We start from the raw sequence: 21200 nt of genomic DNA, 5'->3' as shown, positions 1-21200 counted from the left end.
ACACAGTACATAGGATTAAAAAAGAAACCAAAGGTTAGCCATTATACAGATTACATTTTTTTTTTTCTCTTCAAATCCATGGACTCACCGGGGTCTAAAGACTCTGGGTTAAGAACCCCAGCTCTGTCTTATTTCCTCATCTCATCAGCCTCCAGAGGTTTCATTATCATCTCTATGCAGATGATTACCCCGATCTTTCTATCTACCCTTCATCTTTCTCCTCAGCTTTAGAGGCAAGTCACCAACTAACTGCCATTCTGAACCTCTTTTGCTAGATGTCTCAGGCATCTCCATTTCGGTACACCTCAAACTGAACCCGTTATCTTTGCCCTCAAACTCTCCTCTTTTCCAAACATTCTTAGTACTGTTGAGCTCACCAGCATCCTCTCGGTCACCAAGACGCACAGCCTCGGGAACATGCTTGAGCCTCCATCATCACTCATCCCACATATTCAACCAGTTGCCAAATCTTGTAATTTCTGTTTTTACTCTATGCCCCCTGCTCTCCACTCACACAGCCACCCCATGAGACAGGAGGGCTTGCCTGAGCTCAGGCTCACTCAGTAGCTGTGGGCTTTGGGCACTCACTTCACCTGTTTGCCTTAATCCACTGGACAAGGAACTGACAAACCACTCCAATATCTTTGCCAAGAAACCCCGTAGAGGGTCACAAAGAATCAGGCACGACTGAACAAGTGAACCTCAACATGGGTGGGGTTATTAAGCATGCTGCTTCTCATTTTCCCTTTTTGTTTTCATTTTTAAAATCTTTAAATACAAAATAGTTTTAGAAATGCTAATGGACTTTGAAATATTTCCATATAATACATTTTCTATTTTGAATAAAAATTGTCGAAGAAATACGCTTTAAAAATTGTATATTTAACCATTTAAATATATTTCTTTTTAATTTCAGATTGCATCATTATTTGCTGTATATGTTGTGGGTTACATTGATTTATGTAAATTAAAGAAGATCATTTACATCCATATGGTAATATTTATTTTCTTTAAAAGAATAAAATTTCCTAGTTCTGGTTAAGATAATTGTTTGTATGGGGGCAGCTGGGTAGCTCAGTAGATTGAGAGCCATGCCTAGAGACAGGAGGTCCTAGGTTCAAATCCGGCCTCAGACACTTCCCAGCTGTGTGACCCTGGGCAAGTCACTTGACCCCCATTGCCTACCCTTACCAATCTTCCACCTATAAGTCAATACACAGAAGTTAAGGGTTTAAAATTTAAAAAAAAAAAGATAATTGTTTATGGTATTATTGTATAACTTCTTTTTTTATTTCAAAGCAGAGTTGTATTAAATGGCCATTCTTTTAAATAGGCCACCCAGAGGAACTTATTACCTTCAGAACATTATATAAATCTTATTTATTCATTCTCATGTGGCAGTAATTAATGAGAGGAGGGAATGGAAAACTATTGCCTATAAAATTTTTTAAACCCTTAACTTCTGTGTATTGGCTCCTAGGTGGAAGAGTGGTAAGGGTGGGCAATGGGAGTCAAGTGACTTGCCCAGGGTCACACAGCTGGGAAGTGTCTGAGGTTGGATTTGAACCTAGGCCCTCCCGTCTCTAGTCCTGACTCTCAATCCGCTGAGCTACCCAGCTGCCCCCCTTGCCTATAAATTTTGAGAGATTTAAAGTCAAACATGGTTGAACATTATCTCTCCCAACACATATCTCTGCTCTCTTTTTTTTCTCACAGTTTTGATCTTGCTAACTTCCCACATTGCTTGGATACTTTTTCCTGTAAGAACTAAGAGATGTGTTAAATATGTTGCCATTCTCTTAGGCAGCTACTGCTTTCTCTGTGGAATCTCATCTAATGTTAAACTCAAGCTCAATATAAACTAAAATCATAGATGAGGCGAAATGCTGAATTGATATTCCTTGAATGCAGTAGATTCTCAAACACAGGCAAAAAGAAAATGAACATCTAAAATTGAATCAATTTGTTCTTATTTTTTTTCCATTTTCTATGCTTATTTTGCATTGTTCCCTGGAAGGTGCTAGCTAGTCCTTTACCTATTTTCCTTTTATGTTTTGGGTGTTTTGGTTACTATTGAAATTCATTAGGTTAAACTATAATTTAGTTTACAATTAACATGAAGTTGAATTAATAAATAGGACATATATATGTATATATGTGTGTGTGTATAGATACATATGCACTCAGAGCATTTGATCTTAGACTTTAACTGTAACTTCTGAACAAAAGATGTATTGCTATCCCATGCAAATTTATTCAATATCCCAATATCCATTGCTCGTTATAAATTAGTAATGAAAAATTACATTGAGGTTATCTCTTCTGTTTTATGTATATTGATTCTGTTTCCTTCCACTTTTCAGATCTCCCTAGCACTTTGTTTTATTTTGATGTTTGGAAACTCAATGTTACTAACGTCGTATTATGCTTCTGCTTTGGTTATTATCTGGGTAAGTATTTCTTAGGCATGAGTTGCTTTTGTCTCACTCAACAATACAATTACTCGATTTATCACTAACTTAAAGTCATTTTTTTATCCTTTGATCTTTAGTGACAAAGCAAGGGATTCCTTGGCCCGTAGTTTACCCGGCATTATTATTATTTTGCCCAAACTTGTCATTTGATCAGTGTTTGAAACTCCTCCCCACAGATGCATGCGGGCACCTTGACTCTATGTCTAAGATTTTGCATTGGAGATGTGCTCCATTTTAAACACTCTTTTAATCCCATTTTGTACAAATAGGCTCTCAAGTTACCATCCAACAAAAGCCAGCTAACTAAATAAATGCCACAGCATCCCATCTTCATCCTAGTCTAAAAACAATCTAATAAGGTGACACCGTATTTTCCTTCTTTGAGTGGCCCCATTACACTCTCGCTATAAATACTTTTCCTCCTGTATCTAAATTACTTTGCTTTTATATAAATTGGCACTCTGAAGACAAATTGGAACAAGGCTTAATATTTTACTTGTCATTGTTAAAACTATTGATTATAATGTGTATATGATGAACTGTGTTCTTGCCTTCGTGTGTTAGCTAATTACATTTTTGTAGAAAGGATTGATTGAACGCCCAACATACCTTTGAATTTTTTCTTCCCACTGGAGTCGAAAAGGGAAGAACTTCCCTTGGGGATAAAAACCATTTATCATCAGGTGGTTGAATTGTTGCAACTTGACTTATGTCAGCAACTCTACCCTTCCCGTCTCGGACCAGGCTTTTTTTTCAGGATGTTAGGAATGAGGATGTATGAGGCAACCCCTTTTGGGTTTTGTGTGCAAATTCACGTGAGCCAGATCTGTTCCAAGTAGTTTATAAGATTCTTCTTCTAGTAGTGAGAATATGTATGCATATTTATGTATAATTTGCACATTAGTATGTGTTATATGCAAATAATATTAAAATAACAGCTTCAGAATATAGCATGTTGTTGTTTATGTATGTTTATCTATAAACACATGTATTTATTTTTATCCAGCACTCAGTGTTTGAAACCAGAATTTTTTTTAAGCCCTTACGTTCCATCTTAGAATCAATAATTTGTATTGGTTCCAAGGCAGAAGAGTGGGTAAGGGCTAGGCAATGGGGGTTAAGTGACTTGTTCAGGGTCACACAGCTAGGAAGTGTCTGAGGCCAAATTTGAACCCAGGACCTCCTGTCTCTGGGCCTGGCTCTCCATCCACTGAACCACCTAGTTGCCCCAGAATTTTTTTGAAATAGAGTTTATAAGAATATTTTATTTGGGTGTCAGATTTTTGGTATTTGATGTCTGATGACATTTTTGCAAAGTCTGAAGTAAATTTGGGTGGGTAATGTGCTAACGTGCTTAAAGGAGGTGAAACCTTTAATAAATTAAGTTAGGTCTCACTTAAAGTTTTTTTTTTCCTTTCTGAAGAAAAAAAAAACTTGCTTATTTAATAAGTAAAGTCTTATACCTTGATTGAAGCTGTGTAGCTCTGAAAATATTAAATGATCTTTTGTTACTGTTTTTTATTTTGTATAAAGCTTTGTGTGTATCTATTTTTGCACATCGACTCCCCCATTAGATTGGAAGTTCCTGGAAGTCAGGGTCTATATTTTGTTTCTTCTTGTATCCCAAGTGGCTAGCACAGTGCTTGGCACATATTAGGCACTTTAATAGTGTTGATTGGTTGGTTTAAAAAAAATTAAATATGTGGAAATCAGCACTTGCCATTTGCAAATGGACACTGTGAATTTCACGACTGTCAGTTCAGTTGATTGGAGATGACATGGAAATGTGACCTCAATTCATAATTGTGCTAAACAGGTCTTTCCTAGTTCTCACTTTAGTTTTAGATTTAGACATTAGCTGAAAAATAGAATGTTGACTTTAAAAAAATCTGTTAAGGTGCCTTAAAGAAATCTTTAGTATAATTAGCAGTTAAGCTTTGCATTATTTTAGTTATTTAACATTAGATAATGAATATAAAAGTCATTTTGGATTTTTATCACTGTAATAAACTACTTCTAGAAATCTGTGATTACATTCTCTTGGGTATTGGAATGTGTTACTTCATAAGGTTTGACCATCCCATTTTTTAGAGCTAAAAATAACTGACTTGATTATTCCCTGCTTTGAAGAGCTCTGAGAGTGGAGAAACGAAGCCTTCCTTTGGTGAGGGGCAGGAACCAGAGGGAATGAGTCATTCCCATGATGTCTGGCATTCGAGTGACTTTTATGTGCTTAATTAAGGGCTCTGAACTTTCCATATTTTTCTTAATGTTCAAATATTTGCCAGACCTAATGGGTTCCTTGACTGTTTCTTATGTATTGTCTCTGCATTTGGTAGGGCATTCTGGCAATGAGACCACACTTCCTGAAAGCAAATGTGTCTGAACTCAGCTTGTGGGTAAGGCTCAATCTGGTTTAATGAGGGGCTCCTCTCTGCTTTGTGGTTCTTCTTGTTTACATCACTCACAGGATCTTTTTTCCCCTTCAAAGTAAATAACCTCTTGCTGATAATTCAGTGCAGAGGGATAGCAGTGTCCGCTGCGTGACTTTTCATCTTTAGTTTTGCTGCTCCTTGCCTGCATAGAACAGACCTGGACCATTATTTTAGCTTGACTCAGTAAAAAGGTTGATTTTGTTTATTTGATTCTTGGGTCTGTGGCCTGTGATGAAACAGGTCAGGCAAAAGTTTGATAGTGAAATTATAACTTTGTGTGTGTATTCTTAGCAAAGCTAATTGAATTCTAATCACTATAGATACCTAATAAAAAATATATTGGTTTGAAACATAAATTGCCAGTGGCAATATTTAATTTTAACTCTAACATATTAATTTTAGCATTCTGCTCCATATATTCATATATTTACTGTGTTCTTAAACACAGGTAATGTTCATTCTGTAATTAATTAAATCGTACATTTTGTCATTTAAGGCTTGCATAATGATTTTATGTTATTTTAAGAAATTGAATTTTTTTATATTTACTTTTTAGATTATTCAAGGAAGTACTTGGTTGTTCGGAACAGTCTTATTGAAGTACTTGACCTCTAAAATCTTAGGCATTGCTGATGATGTAAGTATATTTTAGTGTGACAAGATTTGATAAATTATTATTTTATTGAATCCTCCTCAATTTGAAACTGTCATTTTGGGGACAGCTGGGTGGCTCTGTGGATGGAAAGTCAGGCCCAGAGAAGGGAAGTCCCCAGTTCAGTTCTGGCCTCAGATACTTCCTACTCTGTGTGATCCTGGGCAAGTCACTTCACCCCCATTGCCTTGGTCTTCCCACTTTTCTGCCTTGGAAACAATACAAAGTATTGATTCTAAGCAGAAGGTGAGGATATTTTTAAAAAAAGAAATTATCATTTTGAGATTTTATTTTATTTTTTATTTTTATTTAGAATATTTTTCCATGGTTCCATGATTCATGATTTTTCCTCATCCCTCAAGCAGTTCCACTGGGTTATCCACGTATCATTGTTCAAAACCTATTTCTAGGTTATTCATATTTGCAGTAGAGTGATCGTTCAAAATCAAAACCCTAATCACATCCCTATCACACTACATGATTGAGCACATATTTTTCTAATGCATTTCTGCTCCCACAGTTCTTTCTCTGGATGTGGATAGCTTCTTTCTCCTAAGTTCCTTGAGATTGTCCTGGGTCATTGCATTGCTGCTAGTAGCAAAGTCAGTTACATTCAATTGTGCTACATTGTATCAGTCTCTGTGTACAATGTTCTCCTAGTTCTGCTCCTTTTGCTCTGCATCAGTTCCTGGAGGTCTTTCCAGTTCACGTGGAATTCCTCCAGTTCATCATTCCTTACAGCACAATAGTATTCCATCAGCAACAGATATCACAATGTGTTCAGCCACTCCCCAATCGAGGGACACCCCCTCATTTTCCAATTTTTTGCTACCACCAAGAGTGCAGCTATGAATATTTTTGTACAGGTCTTTTTCCTTATTATCTCTTTGAGGGTACAAACCCAGCAGCTGTATGACTGGGTCAAAGGGCAGGCAATCTTTTAAAGCCCTTTGCACATAGTTCCAAATTACCCTTCAGAATGGTTGGATCAATTTACAACTCTACCAGCAATGTATTAGTGTCCCAATTTTTCCACATCCCCTCCAACATTTATCACTTTCCTTTGCTGTCATATTGGCCAATCTGCTGGGTGTGAGGTGGTGCCTCGGAGTTGTTTTAATTAGCATTTCTCTAATCAGAAGGGATTTAGAACACTTTTTCATGTGCTTATTGATAATTTTGATCTAATCATGTGAAAACTGCCTATTCATCTCCCTTGACCATATGTTGATTGGAGACATTTTGAGATTTTAAAAAATTACCACTAAATTAAACTAGATTACAGAAGATAATGTATTTAATAGATTTTTAGCTAAGTAAAGATTTTTATGAACTAAGCATGCATATGTGTTTGTATATGTCTCCAAAAGTTTTCTAAAACTCTTTTCTTTTGTTAGTGATCACATTAGAGTTGGTTCTCTTAAAAATATATATACATAAATTATATTTATTATGTAATTATTATGTTAGAGATATATATGTATATTTATTTATTTATTTGTTTGTTTGTTTATTTAATTATTTGTCTGATTGTCTTTGATGACCCTGGAGAAAGACTTTCTGTAGAATGATGAAGAAATGAGATTTAATGCAGCTGAAAAGAGAATCCCTGAGCCTCAGAGACTTAGAAAAATGGAGAAGACTTTGTAGGAGCATCTGAATGTCTTAGTTCCTAAAAATGAATGACTATTTAAGTAACCTAGTGTTTACACTAGCATTACCCCATTCCTAGATTGTTCCCGCTGTTACCAGATTATACAGGGCTTTGTTTTGCATCTTTCTCTTGTACTCACTCTGTATAGGTAGATATTCCAATTATGTGTGTTCATATTGCCCCCCCTTCCCCGCCCCAATTAGACTGTAAACTTCAGTCAACCACAGAAGTACAATCTAAGTACTTGCTGTTTGCCAGACACCATAGTAGGGATACCAAGGCAAAAATGAAGAGCCCTGCCTTCAGGGAGCTCATGTTCTACCTGGACCCTGCTGCCTTGCTCTACCCTTGTCCCATCTGAAGGCAAGAAAGCCCTTTGAGGTCGCTTGCTGATTTGTCTCCAGGCACTGGCACTAAAGTATTCCGAAATCACTAACTGAATTGCATTCTGCTTAATTTTTCTGCTTTTAGGCTCACATAAGCAACCTGCTAACATCCAAATTCTTCAGTTACAAAGATTTTGACACTTTAATGTACACTTGTGCTGCAGAGTTTGACTTCATGGAAAGAGAGGTGAGAACGGCATGTTCACCCACTCCCCTATCACTGCTTTTATCTCATTTTTAAATAAAATTTGGCAATAGAGAAGAAATAATTTTTTATTACTGCATCAAGATAAGGACATTCTGCAAAGTGCTTTAAGGTTGACAACAATTAGAAAAAAATAAGATAAGGCCAGTAGTTTATAGATGATGAAATAAATGCAGGGACCTTAAGCAGACTTTTTTCTTTTGTAAAATAATATTTTATTTTTGTCCAATTACATTTAAAACAATTTTTAACATTCATTTTTTAAAAAAAAAACTGAGTTTCAAATTCTCTCTCCCTTCCTGCTCTCCCTGCTTCCTGAGATGGTAAGCAATCAGATATAGATTTTACATGTGCAATCATGTCAAACGGTTTTCCATATTAGTAAGTAGACTTTTTTCAACAGCCAAATATATCCTTTAAATGTTTGATTTTTTTTTTGCTTACTCTCTTGACTGCTTCTGTTTCTTTAAAGTATCATTCAATTTATATATTCATTCATTTTTGTATGCAGATGTTCAGGAAAAAACAGAATGTAGTCTGGTGGGCTGGGAGTCCCAAGGCTGCTGTTAACCTCTTGGTTCCTTTGGGCCCAAATCAATTTATGATTCTCCATCTGTAGGATGATGGAGGAAAGGTTGGGCTGATATTATAAGAAGCTCTAAACGTTGCTTTTTTTAATGCCGCAGTTCTTCATCTGCTTGGAAGATAGTACTGTCTCCCACTTCCTTTACTTAGATATAGCGACAACAAAACAACATAACAAGAAATTTTCAAAAGAGAGATATAAATGCAAGGTGCCCCAATGGGACAACAGAATTTGAGATCTTTGTCTATAAATCTATTTTCTAAGATATCGTGAGATGCTAAAAAAAGGCAGTATTTTTAATGCTACTGGGCAAATCCTTCACACTCTGGGGGCCTCATTCTTTTCATCTTTAAAATGAGGGGGTTGAACTTAATGGCCTTGAATGTACCTTTTAACTCCAAGTTAATGATTCTGTTAAGTATATTTTCATTGGATTAATAAATATCAAATCATTTATTAGGCCTTGGATCAAAGAATCAAGGTTCTGTCTAGTTGCTATTTATTAGTTAGGTTCATTTTATCTTTAGGATACAGTCCCTGTAAGACTTATCTCAGGAAAGCTTGAATTCAAATCCTCTCTCTGATATTTAGTAGCTATGTGGCCCTAGACGAGCCATTAAACTCTTTTAGCTTGTTTCCTCAGCAGTAAAAAGAAGATAATACAATAACAGAATTGTAATGCAAATCAAATGAGAGCTTATGGGTGAAGCATTTTGGAAACTTTAAAATGCAATATTCATACTATTGCTTGTAATAATTATGAATTTTTGTAAAACATCTAACAAACTAGATATTTAGTATTAAATATTGACTAATTTTACTTTAAATGATTGTAGAATAAAAAATGGCATGAGCTTTACTTACAAGACAGGATATGCTTGAAGCCAGTTTCTTGTTCTCTTTGTAAATATTCTTTTAGAGAACATTAATTTTGTTAAAGCGATTCGAGCTTCAGATGCCAGCGTGATTGATTATTTTGTGGAAATAGATTTTAGGAGGATGTTGGAGAAACGAGTGAAGGGCACTTTGGACATTTCAAAGCCCATACTTTTTTGAGAGTTTTTTTTTTATAGCAGAATGCTACATAACCAAAAACATCAGCAAAGCTAGATTACAATAAGTAAGTATTGATTTCTGTTCCATACTTCAGTGATGTGGAATTTCTTCAGTGAGAGTGGTCTGAACCAGTACAGAGCCATATCTCTCCCCGTGATGGTAGAGAAGCTTTCAGAGTGCTCTGGCTTTTAGGTAAATGACTGAGTTCAAATCCTCCAGTAAAGGAATTCAAAATATCTTTGCCCTTTGGCATGGTAAAGCTTCTTCATTGATTGGTGTTTCCCCTGGATCCCTTTGTGTTTATTAGTCCAATTCCTGGTTATCAGGACTGGGCAAGTGTTTGACACAAATGAAAGGACTGGAGTTAGATCTCAAAGGTAGTGAAACCTTTAACATTCCAAATGTAATTTTTAAAAATTATATGATACAAGGAAAGCTACATTCAGTTCCATATTCTGTTAAGTCAAAAAGAATAACAGCAAAATTAAAAATGGATGGTAATCTTTTAGGCCACTGGTGTTTCTATTTTAAGCTCAACAAGTACTTGGGAAAGAGATTTAGCGTCATGTTTTCAATCCTATACTAGGGAAGACTTTTCTACAGGAATGTGCATATTCAATTTCCTATTAGAAGTTAGTGGGAAAATAGGACTTGGTATGTTTGTTAAATTTCCATACTGGAACTTTTATTTTGGCTTAATTTCATATTTTGATCATTGTTTATGAAGTAAAATAAAATTATCAGCCAACTTAAAATGCCTTTTTGATTTTCAGACGCCATTGAGGTACACAAGGACCCTGCTACTTCCCGTTGTCCTTGTGGTGTTTGCAGCAATTGTTAGAAAGGTAGGTTTGCACTTTATGAATCAATTTGGTAGAGCTACGTAACTGAGTGTCTATAGATCTGTTACACATTGTTTTTGCCTTTTCTTTGCATGTCTTCCCCTCTGAGCTTTCACATATTCCCCAAAGCCTTATTTGAGCCCATATAGACATTGTGGAGTCTAGTTTGTTTACCTTTTTTTGCCCCAGCTTGATTGGGTTACATAGATAGAACTTGAACAAGCTGAGGGGAGTAGGGATAGAAAGGAGGGAGGAGGAAAGTGTGGGGGAGATTTAAAGGACGTAGACTTCACAGAATTTGGCACTTAATGGGTTACGAGTTGGGATGAAAGAAGAGGCAAGGACTATGCTAAACTTTTCTGTTTGCATGGCTTGGGAGAGTGGTGCTGCCATTGCTATAAATATCAAAAGGAGGGGAGAAAATGACTGGTTGGGGAAAATGGTGAGATTGTTTCTAAAGATGGAGTTTGAGATAAACTCATCATTTGATGGAATTTTAAGGAGATCTTTCCTAGTTCTTTTATCGAGATAAGATGTGCTTAAGTCCTAGAAATATCAGCCCTTGAGCTAGCTAGCAATTTTGTAATTAAATGGAAAAGCACTTGTTTTTTAAAAGTTTCTCTTTCATGTTCTGAATTGTCTCTTATCTCCATACTATGCAGTTTTCTCCTTTAGAAAATTTAAATGCTGTAAAAGAAGTTTTTTTCTGAAGTTATTAATCTGAGACAAAAAATTTTATTCACAGACCGTTAGTGATATTTTGTGTGTGTTGTCTAAGCAGCGTACACATATGAGGTAAATATATTATACATTTTTAAATGTTAATTCTTGTATTAACCTCTGCTACAAATATAGTATTTTGTTATTCAGTTTTTGTGTCATTCACTTTTCATTTCTAAGTTAAACTTATTCTTTCCTTTATTTACTCATATCTACTTGCTTTTTTCTGTCTCATCATACTTCCCCACCCCCTTTGTCCCAAACCTGTGATTTCATCCAAGTTCAAGGATTCCTATCTGGGAAACTTCCTTTCCCACTGCACATGAGCCCCTGTTCTGTCACTTAGGACCTTTGAGAGGTCCCCGGGGAGCTGAGTATTTCAGTGACTGGTCCAGGGTCACACAGCCAGAGCATATCAGAGATGGACCTTGATCCCAGGGCTTTTTGACTCTGAGGCTGGTTCTCTATTGGACCTTGCTGTCCCTCAGCCTAGCCTGAAGTCTCACCTCTAAACTTCTTGTACAGTGATAAACATAACAAAAACCAAAGCTTCCCATTCCTTTGCCAGACTCTCATTTCTGGCCCTTATCTTCCTATGAAAGAAATAGCAAAACCATGGATTTCTGAACTCTTCCTACTTGTTTTTTGGAAGAGGAGGACATGGGGCACATGCGATGAGGGGCAGTGGTGTGAGCTTGAGCCATCCAGCCCTTCCTAGCCATGCGTCCGTGGTTATCCAAGCTCTTCTGTCCTCACGTTCCTGAATAATTATTATCAGCTCTGCTTACCTCAGAGGGCTTTTGTGCAGCCACCCGTATTATGAAATGAAAAAGTGGGGTCCTGTTTTTTAGCATCCAGCCCAACGCTTTGCACATATTTGGCTTTCCATAACTGCTTGATACTTTCCAAGGCCAAATCTATCTACATACTTTTTGCCACTGTTCACTACTTCTCCAATACCTGTGTTTGTCAACATGCATTTTTTAAGCTCCTCCTTGTGCCACTCTGCTGGGCTTGGGGGTACAGAGAGAAAAGTGAGCCAGTGCCTAACCAAAGGGAGGTTGCCTTGCGTATTGCTCTGGTACCTCTGGAGGATTGTGGACCACTTCACATATGTGGCTATTTTATACAAGGATCAGTAAAAAGATGGTGGGGGTCAGAGTCAAGGAACTGTGGTTCAACCTCTAGCTTTGCCCCTTAATATCCATGTGCTTTGGGCCATTTAAGCTGTCTGGGCTTCAAGTTCCTCATTTGTAAGATACGGGGTTGGATTAAATGAGTTCTCAGGATCCTCCCTTGCAGCTCCCAAACTTTGGTGCTGTGGTCCCTGTCATTTCTTCTGAGAACAGATAAATGTCCATTCAGCAGCAGTTGGCTTTGGTTATAACTTTGTCTCTGCCCAAAGCATTTGAAAATTGAGAGGCAGGTAAAGGAGTAAGGACCAGGAGGCATGCTGTGGCTTTCTCTAGGGTCATGCCTTCCCTGCCTCTCCTGTTCACTTGTTTCAGGGGAGCCCAGAGAAAAGGTAGAAGGACATGCATGGCTACTTGGAGCAGCTCCAGGACATGGCCTTGATGGAGATGTTGGCCCAAACAGAGCCAGTACCGTATTTAGAGCCATTACTTTAATGTTCTCCATGTGACCGACTGTTAAGAGAGAAAGTAGTTAACATTAATGTGTGATATGTCTGTAAATCAAAGAGAGATGGTGTTGGTAGCAGGAGGAGCACTGCCAAAAGAGTTTCATTTTCCCACTTTGTCCCCATTTTTGTGAATGGACGTGCAGGTATGTGGAATGGCAATGGAAGGGACTCTTGAGCACTGAGTGTCTTCTGCAAAACCATGAGTCCATGGAGAGTCAGAATTGGACCTCTGGTTCCTTTTCAATATCCTAGAACCAGGAAATTGCTGTAGCATCTCATGCTGCAACTTCTGAGAAAGGGAATATGGCAGCCAGGACTCCTCAGACTCACTTCTCCCAGCTTTGCTCTCATGGCCCTGATAAAGTACCTTGCCCAGTGCCATGTCACTAATAAGCAATAATGAAATTAAATTGATCTGGGAACTGAAAGTGGCTGATTTAATCCAAGAGCTTATATATGGGATAGGACAACAGTTATATTTTATGTGTTTTTTTGAATGGTTATAATTAGTGTTTTATGCTCATGGTTTGACATGAGGCAGTTTTATTTCAGACATTTTCTTCAAAAGAAAATCAGTAATAAGGAAGCTTTTTATTTAGTCATTCCTTTAATAATTTAATTATGCTATTCTTTTTAAATTCCAGAAAGCACCAGTTCGATCACGGAGAGGTAAATGATATCTGTATATAAGATTTTTAAATTCATCTATATGGCTAAAGTAAGAATATTTATGCAAACATGGTCATCATTAGTCCCTAGGTTAGAATTTCTGGATCTACTGACTTGTCATGAGACCTGGAGAACTGTCACTATGTATGAAAATACATTATAGCGTAATTGCCATGACTTTTAATTTGTTAAACCTCATTTGATGTGCTCTGAAGAGTTTCATTTTAATGACGTTTAGTTAGTATTCTGCCAGCAGAGCAAGTTCTAAGAGCCTCTCTGGTTTCCTTATTGTTCACACTCTTCTGGTGGCTGTGGGTAGAGATGAATGGGTCAGTCTGACTTTGATGAACCATAAAATGTTGGGGGTCAGAAAGGGCCTCCACATTCATGTAGGCTAACCTATACCTCAAAGTGAAATCCCTATCCCAGCCCCTGCCTGAAGAATTTCAGTGGGGGAGAATGTGTCTATCATGGTAACAAACTCAATTTAGGGCAGCACTAATCATCAGTGGACTTCTTTCTTAGTGACATACATATGAAATGTGACCTTACAGCTTCTGCCCATTGGGCCCAGCTCAATCTCTGAGGATAAACCCATGCCAGTCTTTTAGACTTTTGAAAAGTCTTGTCATTTCTGCCTTTACACTCTCTCTTCTAAACCTCCTTCTCTTCACTCACCTCATGCCTGACTTATTGCCGTAGCCTGTTGAGTGGTCTCCCTGCTTCACATCTCTCTCCCTCTAGTCCATCCTCCACACAGCTGCCACCATGATATTTTTAAGCACAAATTTGCCCTCTGCCCAATTCATTGAACTCCAGTGGCTCCCTATGACGTTGAGGATCAAATAGAATATCCTTTGTTTGGCTTTTAAAGATTTTCATAATCTGGTTCCTTTCTATCTTTCCAGTCTTCCCCTCTACATCTTCCATGATTCCAATGATCCTGGTCTTTCTGTTTCCTACCCATGACTCTCCATCTTCTGCCTTTGGGTCTTTTCACTGGTTGTTAACCATATCTAGAATGTTCTGTCTCTTCCCCTCCACCTTTTGGGTTCTCCTGCTTTCTTAAAGACTAAATCAAATTTCATCTTCTTCAAAGAGGCTTTCCCTAACTCCCATAAATCCCACTGCTAGTGCCTTTCCTCTGAGATGGTCTCCATCTACTCTGAATATATCATGTATGTACATAGTTGTTCACATGGTACCTTCCATTAGAATGTGAGCTTGAAGGTAGGGGCTGTATTTTTGCCTTTCCTTGTGTTGCTGGTGTTCAGCAAAATCCCTGGCTCATGATGAACATCCGATAAATATCTGTTGACTAACATCGAGCATTCCTATCCAGGGTAAACATTCTCAGGTCCTTCAAAGAACCTGCCCTTAAAGGGCATCATTTTAAGTCATTGCTTTCAGGCTCCCCCTCCTCTGAATTAACCATAGCCTGTGCATTATCCTTCCCAAATTGTGGTGCTCAGGAGTGAAGAGACCCAATCTCTCAGATCAGTGTATTAACTATCTCCACGCAGTCATCAGTTATCTCCGAAGAAGCATGGCATGTACGTCTTAATCCCAGTCCTTGATAAACGCTTGTTATCATACGGCGTGACAACTGATTAAATAGAGTGTTTGATGTAATCTCTGATTTTAATAAATTGAAACTTGGCCTCCTAAGACAGCATTGTTGTATTTGCAAACCACATTTCTCTAATGTTGCCTTTCTGAATTAGTAATGTCCTGGTGAATTCGAGTCCTTTGTTCCTTGCCATTTCTCTATGATTCTGATGATAGCATCAAGATTGAACCTATTGATGTTGCAATCAAAAGATCTCTTTAACCTGTCTGAGGCCGAGGTCCATCACTTGTAAAGTGAAGGAAGGCACGGGATTATGTGATCTCTCATGTTCCTTCTGGTCTTTCTTAGCAATAATGGTGGCCTTAGACACAGTGGTGTGAAGACAGAAATGTTTATTGGCAGAATGTATGTTTGAGTTGGATAGTATTAATTATTTGACATAATTAAATAACTAGATTATAATTTTTTACCAAATAAGAACTAAACAAATGAGTTTTGCATTGTATTACTTTTAGAGCAATAATTTAGAAAAACAGTCTATTCTTTTTTAAGCATACAGTCCATTTCTTTTAAAGTATGAGAGTTTAATTCTTTAAAAAACTTCTCTATTAATTAAAACTATTTCATATTTTACACGTGTGTTTCTTATGTTTTGTTTTTCAGTTGGTTTATCATGCATTACAACTATTAGCTTATACAGTCCTTGGTATTTTAATTATGCGACTGAAACTGTTTCTGACACCACACATGTGTATCATGGCTTCTTTGATCTGCTCAAGACAGGTAAGTTTTTTTTTTTAACTTTTAGAATTAGAATAGCAATGACAAATTACCTCCATTTTTCATCACTGAGTGGTCTCCAGTTTAAAAACTATTGAACCATTAAAACATATAACTGTCAATTTTAAATGTTCTACATTTTTTCTACTCATTTCCTTATAAAATTCCACCTGGCATGGATAACTCCTTTTTCATTTCCTCTTCATTTAGATATAGAATTTGTACACATCATGAGCTTTTCTTGTTCTCTCTTTGTCTAAAGGGCAATTGTCTTACAATCTGGTCATGAACACAAATGGTTGGGGCCAGGAACTACTCTTTGCTCTCTGTCGTTCTTACAGTCTCCAATATGGCTTTTTGGGTCTATTTACATAAAATATAAAACCTGGTAGAGTAGCTGCATTTGGTATGTGTGATTGACAAGCAGAGCTATTGGGAAATGGGGAACTTACTTTGAAAAGCTGGTCCAAAAAGAATATTTTTAACTTCTTGTTTGAACAAACTCAAACTTTTTTTTCAAATTTGTTTGAATAATTTGACTTTTACCAATCCATAGTTTGTTACCATTGCTCATGGTATTAAATTATATCTTATTTAGTCAGGAAAAAAAAAGAATTGTGTGTATCCGCAGCCCTACCTCACATCTCCCTTCCAGATTTAGGCCTTCAAAATGGCATGTTTTTTGGTTTAAAAAGACAGCAATCTTCCCCTTCTGACAGATTTTCTTATTAATTTATCATTAGTGTGGTTCTATATTATGCAGCTGTATTATGTTAATCCACACAGCAACCTTTGAATTTACATGAGAAAGACAGTTTTTATTTTTTTACTTACAGGCAGGTATTTTACTTGGAAAACATTCCTTTTGGTATAATAGTAGACGGCTAGATTTGTGCATTACTCGTGCTACCTTGAGTTGATAAAAGCATATTAAGATCAAACTGCCAAGCATATTAATCATGATTATAAGAACATTGCTCCTGGATTTTGGTCTTCGGTACTGAGCACAGAACAACTTTGGCGACTACTTGACGTTTGAATGTGGGACACATCTTCTCTAAATTTGTGCCACAGGGCCCGTATTCATCACTTAGCTCTGCTTACAAGTTGTTATCAGCATCTTTCAGAATAAAGACGTTGTCCTAGACAAACAGCAGTACTGCGTGCTCGTTGCTCCTTCAGTCCCGTACACTTTCTTATTGGAGCCTCACGGCCACTCTGATGATTATCATCACCGTTTTACAGACGAGGGAATTGGGGCGCAGGCTGTGACAACCTCGAATGTTCTTGTCCTCCAGCCCAATGCTTCATCCCACTAGACTGTACATGATTTTAGAAATGCTGTCACTGTTCCCACATTTGTCTGTCTTGCTCTCAAAGACCTGTTCTTTGGGGCAGTTTTGCTATTTGCCTTTGGACACTGTTGGCACAAACTTAGGATGCAGCAAATCTGCTTTCTCCCTCTGCTTCCTGAGGCACGTGTTTGGGAGGAGCAGCAGCACCCTGTTGGAGGTGCGTCTGAGCCCTGCTCCAGGCTTGTCTGCCCGCCCTCAGGGACTGCATCAGAGGAAGGGCTGGGGCAGCTCAGGGAGGAGCGGAGGCTGGGCGCCTAAAAATGATCGGCTCTTTCTCTTGGTCCAGCTCTTCGGATGGGTCTATTGCAAAGTGCACCCCAGCACGGTCGTGTTTGCTGTATTAGCCATCATGTCAGTGCAGGGCTCAGCCAACCTGCAGCACCAATGGAGCATCATCGGGGAGTTTAGCAATTTGCCACAGGAAGAACTCATAGAATGGATCAAGTTTAATACCAAACCAGGTAAAAAGCTACTTTGTGCTATCATGCCTTGTCTTTTCACATGGGATTGTCTAACGTGATCACAAAGATTGTTTCTTTCCTTCCAGGAGTGAGCATTACTAAGCTTTCCCAAACCAAATGAATTGGCCATTTTACTTTCAGAAAAGTGTGTGTGGGGGGAAAGAATACAAGTTCATATAGTAATTCATTTGCTGACATGGCTCTTCAATTTTAAATTTTCTAATTTTCATCCAGATTCCCCATGCCACCCTTTTGTTACAGCTTTCAAGATCTTATTTCATTTTTCTTAATAGCACTCCATTACCAGCCCCCCTAGACCCTTGTCACTTGTGTTTACTCAAAGCTGGGTGTTCTCCATTTGGCATTTTTCAATATATATGTATATTTCTGCAACTTTACTATGTTTAGTAAAAACAAAACAAAACAACCCTTATCCTTGTCTTTTCATATCCATTTTCCACTATGTGAGCTTGTTCCCTGTAAATCTACAGATTTCATAACTCTTCCCATGCCTTCCTCCATGTTGTTGATGAAGAAGCTGAAGAGTAACCAATGTGGGAGCTGAGTATGGATGAAGATTCTTCATGTGGTCCTCAAGCAGCAGCCAGTGTAATGGGTGGAGATTTTGGTCAGGGAGTCAGGAAAGCTTGGCTTCATAGTGAAGCCATTTGTGCAAGAACCAGCCACTGAGTCTGAGCTCCCCACTCGTCTAAGTTCTGAGAAGCTTTCATTTGTGTTGGTGAAAGAGCTTCTGTTGGGATGAAACAGAAGTTATGTAGTTCTGTTGATACTTCTTGATGCTCTTGGCTTCCCTGACTTGGTTCTTCTCTGTTGCTCAGGCTCTGTTCTTTGGACTCCTTTGTTGGATTTTCTGTCCATCCCCTCAATGTAGACCATTCCCAAGACTCTTCCCCCCTGCTATTTTTACTCTTTATTTTCTCCCTTAACCGTCTCCTTCACTCTCATAGTTTTTATCATTATCCCCATGGGCATGAGAAGAGGCTGAGTGGTCAAGGGGAATCTCTGTCTGTGTAAACTTGGGCAACTCACTTATACTCTCTGGTTTCAGGTTCTTTGTTCAATAAAATTGGACTAAATCTCTGCTTGGGTCCTTTCTTGCTCCAAATCTGCAATCCTTTGACCTCCAAATCTCTGCAGACCTGTTCTCTAGATCCATATTTACAGCTGTTTATGGGACAACTGCTCTTGGCTTTCTTTCTAATACCTCACATCCCACAGACAGCCCCTGAGAGATCTTCACCTCCTGATTTCCCTTTTTCTGCCCTTAGGACCATCCTTCTTCTGGGGCGCTTGGCTTACAACATCTTGGACTTGCCTTCCCCATCCCGTTGGTCTTGGCAGTTCTCCTTGGGCACGCAATTTCTTTCTTATCCTTCATGTCCTTACTGCCCCTGTCAGATCTGCCTGACATCTGGCCTGGAGCTTTGTAGTAGCCTCCCAGCTGTCCTCTCTGCCCTTGGCTCTGTCCTCCACCCACCTCCAGAGGCCTCTTGGCATGCCCAGCTCTGGTTTCATTCTTTCCACGCTCAACAGAGGCAGCGTTAAGATTTACAAAGTGCTTTCCTTGCAATCACACTGCTCAGTAGATAGTGTAGATATTATTATCTCCAGCTTACAGGTAAGGAAATGGAGCCACAGAGATCAAATGACTTGCTCAAAGTGAGTCAGGGAAGAAGTGGCAAAGCCATCATTTGCACCCATGTCTTCTGATTCCCCTCTAAGTCTCTTTTTACTGACTGCAGCAATCACTTTGACTTTTTTTTTAAAACCCGTACCTTCTGTCTTAGAATCTATACTGTATATTGGTTCCAAGGCAGAAGAGCGATAAGGGCTAGCCAATGGTCACCCAGGAAGTATATAAGGTCAGATTTGAACCCAGGGCCACCCACCTCTGGGTCTGGCTCTCAATCCACTGAGATACCCAGCTGCCCCCACCTTTTCGACTTTTCCATGGCTCACCAAATAAACATGGACTCCTTAATGTGACGTTCAATGCCTTCTACAGGCTCACCTCATAGTTTTTAGCCTTATTCTCCTTCAGCTAGGCTGGACTACTAGTCACCCCCAATCTTTCCCTGCTCCCTTATACTTCCCTACATTTGCCTCTGTTATCACCCATACCAGAATGGGCCCCATTTGACATTGCTTTGTTCAAGACTAAGGTCAGTACTGGATGCCTCCTTTTCCTTGATTTCCTCCTCCCTTTTATCAATAAATGTAATCTCTCTGAAAGTTCTTCTATTCTCTTTGATCTCTCCTTTGTATTTAGAATATATAAACTTATATGTATCTTTTACTATTCTGCCTCCCCCCCCAAAAAAAAAAACAACTCGTAACTTATACCTTCCTTAAGGACAAAGGACAGTATTGTTTTTCATTCTTGTTTTTATGAAAGTTAACACAGTGTTTTATATATGATAATTGCCTAATAAGTGTTTGAACTGAATTCTTGAACTAAACTTTGATTATGAAACTCCAATTGAGGCATTCTCCCACTGAAAAATTTTTAAAAAATAATTTGAATAAATTTGTTATATTCTGAAAATTGCCTTTAGTAGTTACTCAAATTTTAGTTTAGATTAAATGTGTATATTAAATGTTATTTGACTAAGTTTAATTTCATTTTTAAAAAAATCTAATTATATACCTATTTTTAGGTACTTTATTTCTGAGAATAGTGATCACAAGTTCCATATTGTTAAGTTAATCTTATGGTGATGAATTCTTTTCTGTAAGTATAATAGAAATCCATTCATGGAAAATAGTCCATTATTCACCCCAAAAAACTGAATTGGTTGAATAAGTAGAATTAGAATATAATTTATTCAACACTTGAGTTTTATATTACATGTTATTCCAGAATTTTATGTGCATTTACTAAATTTTCCATTGTTTACCCATAGTAGGATTGACAGTTGGAAGGATCCATTTTATTTCCCCAGAAAGAAGGGAGATAGAAGATAAGAAGGAAACTAGATGCTGAAATCATATATCCAGTGCCTTGTATGTAGAATGTACTCAGTAAATGTTTTGTTGAATTGAACTTGTTTGTTGAATTAAGTAGATTTTATGTCTATAGGCAACATAAGAAGTATGTGACTTTAAGGATCTGACTAGCTAAGACCTTTATGGGCAAGATTTATTATTATTATTATTTCTAGAGTAGTTGAGATATTTATACAAATAAGAGCATAATGAAGTTATCTTGGGTGCTCAAAAATTATTTCTAACAATAGCCACTTTGCTTGCAACGTTTTCCCCCTCTAATAGAACTAGGAAATACAATTTATGGAGAATTTAAATTAGTAGTGTAAATTTATCCAGACATACTCACAAACATGGTAATTATCCAAAAATTGAGTTTAGTGTACAATTATGTAAGATTGTTGTTTACTTGGGTGCCATTTGTGTAAGTGAAATAGCAACAAGATCTCTAAGCAGAGAGCTAAATGGAAAATACCATATTTCTGTTATGGGCATTTCTTCTCTCACTAAAGACCCATTTCTGAAGTGTGGGAGTACAGCCAGCGTCTCATTACTTATTATGGCCATTTGCTTTTCTCTTTACCAAAAGACAAAACTTATGTCTAAACTAAAAGGATCAGCTTGATTCAGAGTAAGAATTGGAATTCACAAGTGACATTTATATTTAATTCATTTGCTCTGTCAGAAAAGGATTTTTTATGTTTTAG

At 37.7% G+C, this 21200-nt stretch overlaps 1 protein-coding gene across 1 annotated transcript in view; it reads left to right on the top strand.

The window, feature by feature from the left end:
* Positions 1–21200, top strand: part of DPY19L1 (dpy-19 like C-mannosyltransferase 1) — a 97690-nt gene that overhangs the window by 70379 nt on the left and 6111 nt on the right. The window contains exons 10-19 of the mRNA XM_044656797.1: positions 917–994; positions 2364–2450; positions 4814–4873; positions 5466–5546; positions 7687–7788; positions 10222–10293; positions 11036–11085; positions 13297–13321; positions 15555–15674; positions 17313–17487. Coding sequence (XP_044512732.1) covers positions 917–994; positions 2364–2450; positions 4814–4873; positions 5466–5546; positions 7687–7788; positions 10222–10293; positions 11036–11085; positions 13297–13321; positions 15555–15674; positions 17313–17487 — 850 coding nt within the window. The remainder of the gene's footprint in view (positions 1–916; positions 995–2363; positions 2451–4813; positions 4874–5465; positions 5547–7686; positions 7789–10221; positions 10294–11035; positions 11086–13296; positions 13322–15554; positions 15675–17312; positions 17488–21200) is intronic.

This window comes from Gracilinanus agilis, chromosome 1, assembly GCF_016433145.1.
Source record: "Gracilinanus agilis isolate LMUSP501 chromosome 1, AgileGrace, whole genome shotgun sequence".
NCBI lineage: Eukaryota > Metazoa > Chordata > Mammalia > Didelphimorphia > Didelphidae > Gracilinanus > Gracilinanus agilis.
Note: the sequence above shows the minus strand (reverse complement) of the source record. Positions and strands in the feature narration are given on the sequence as shown.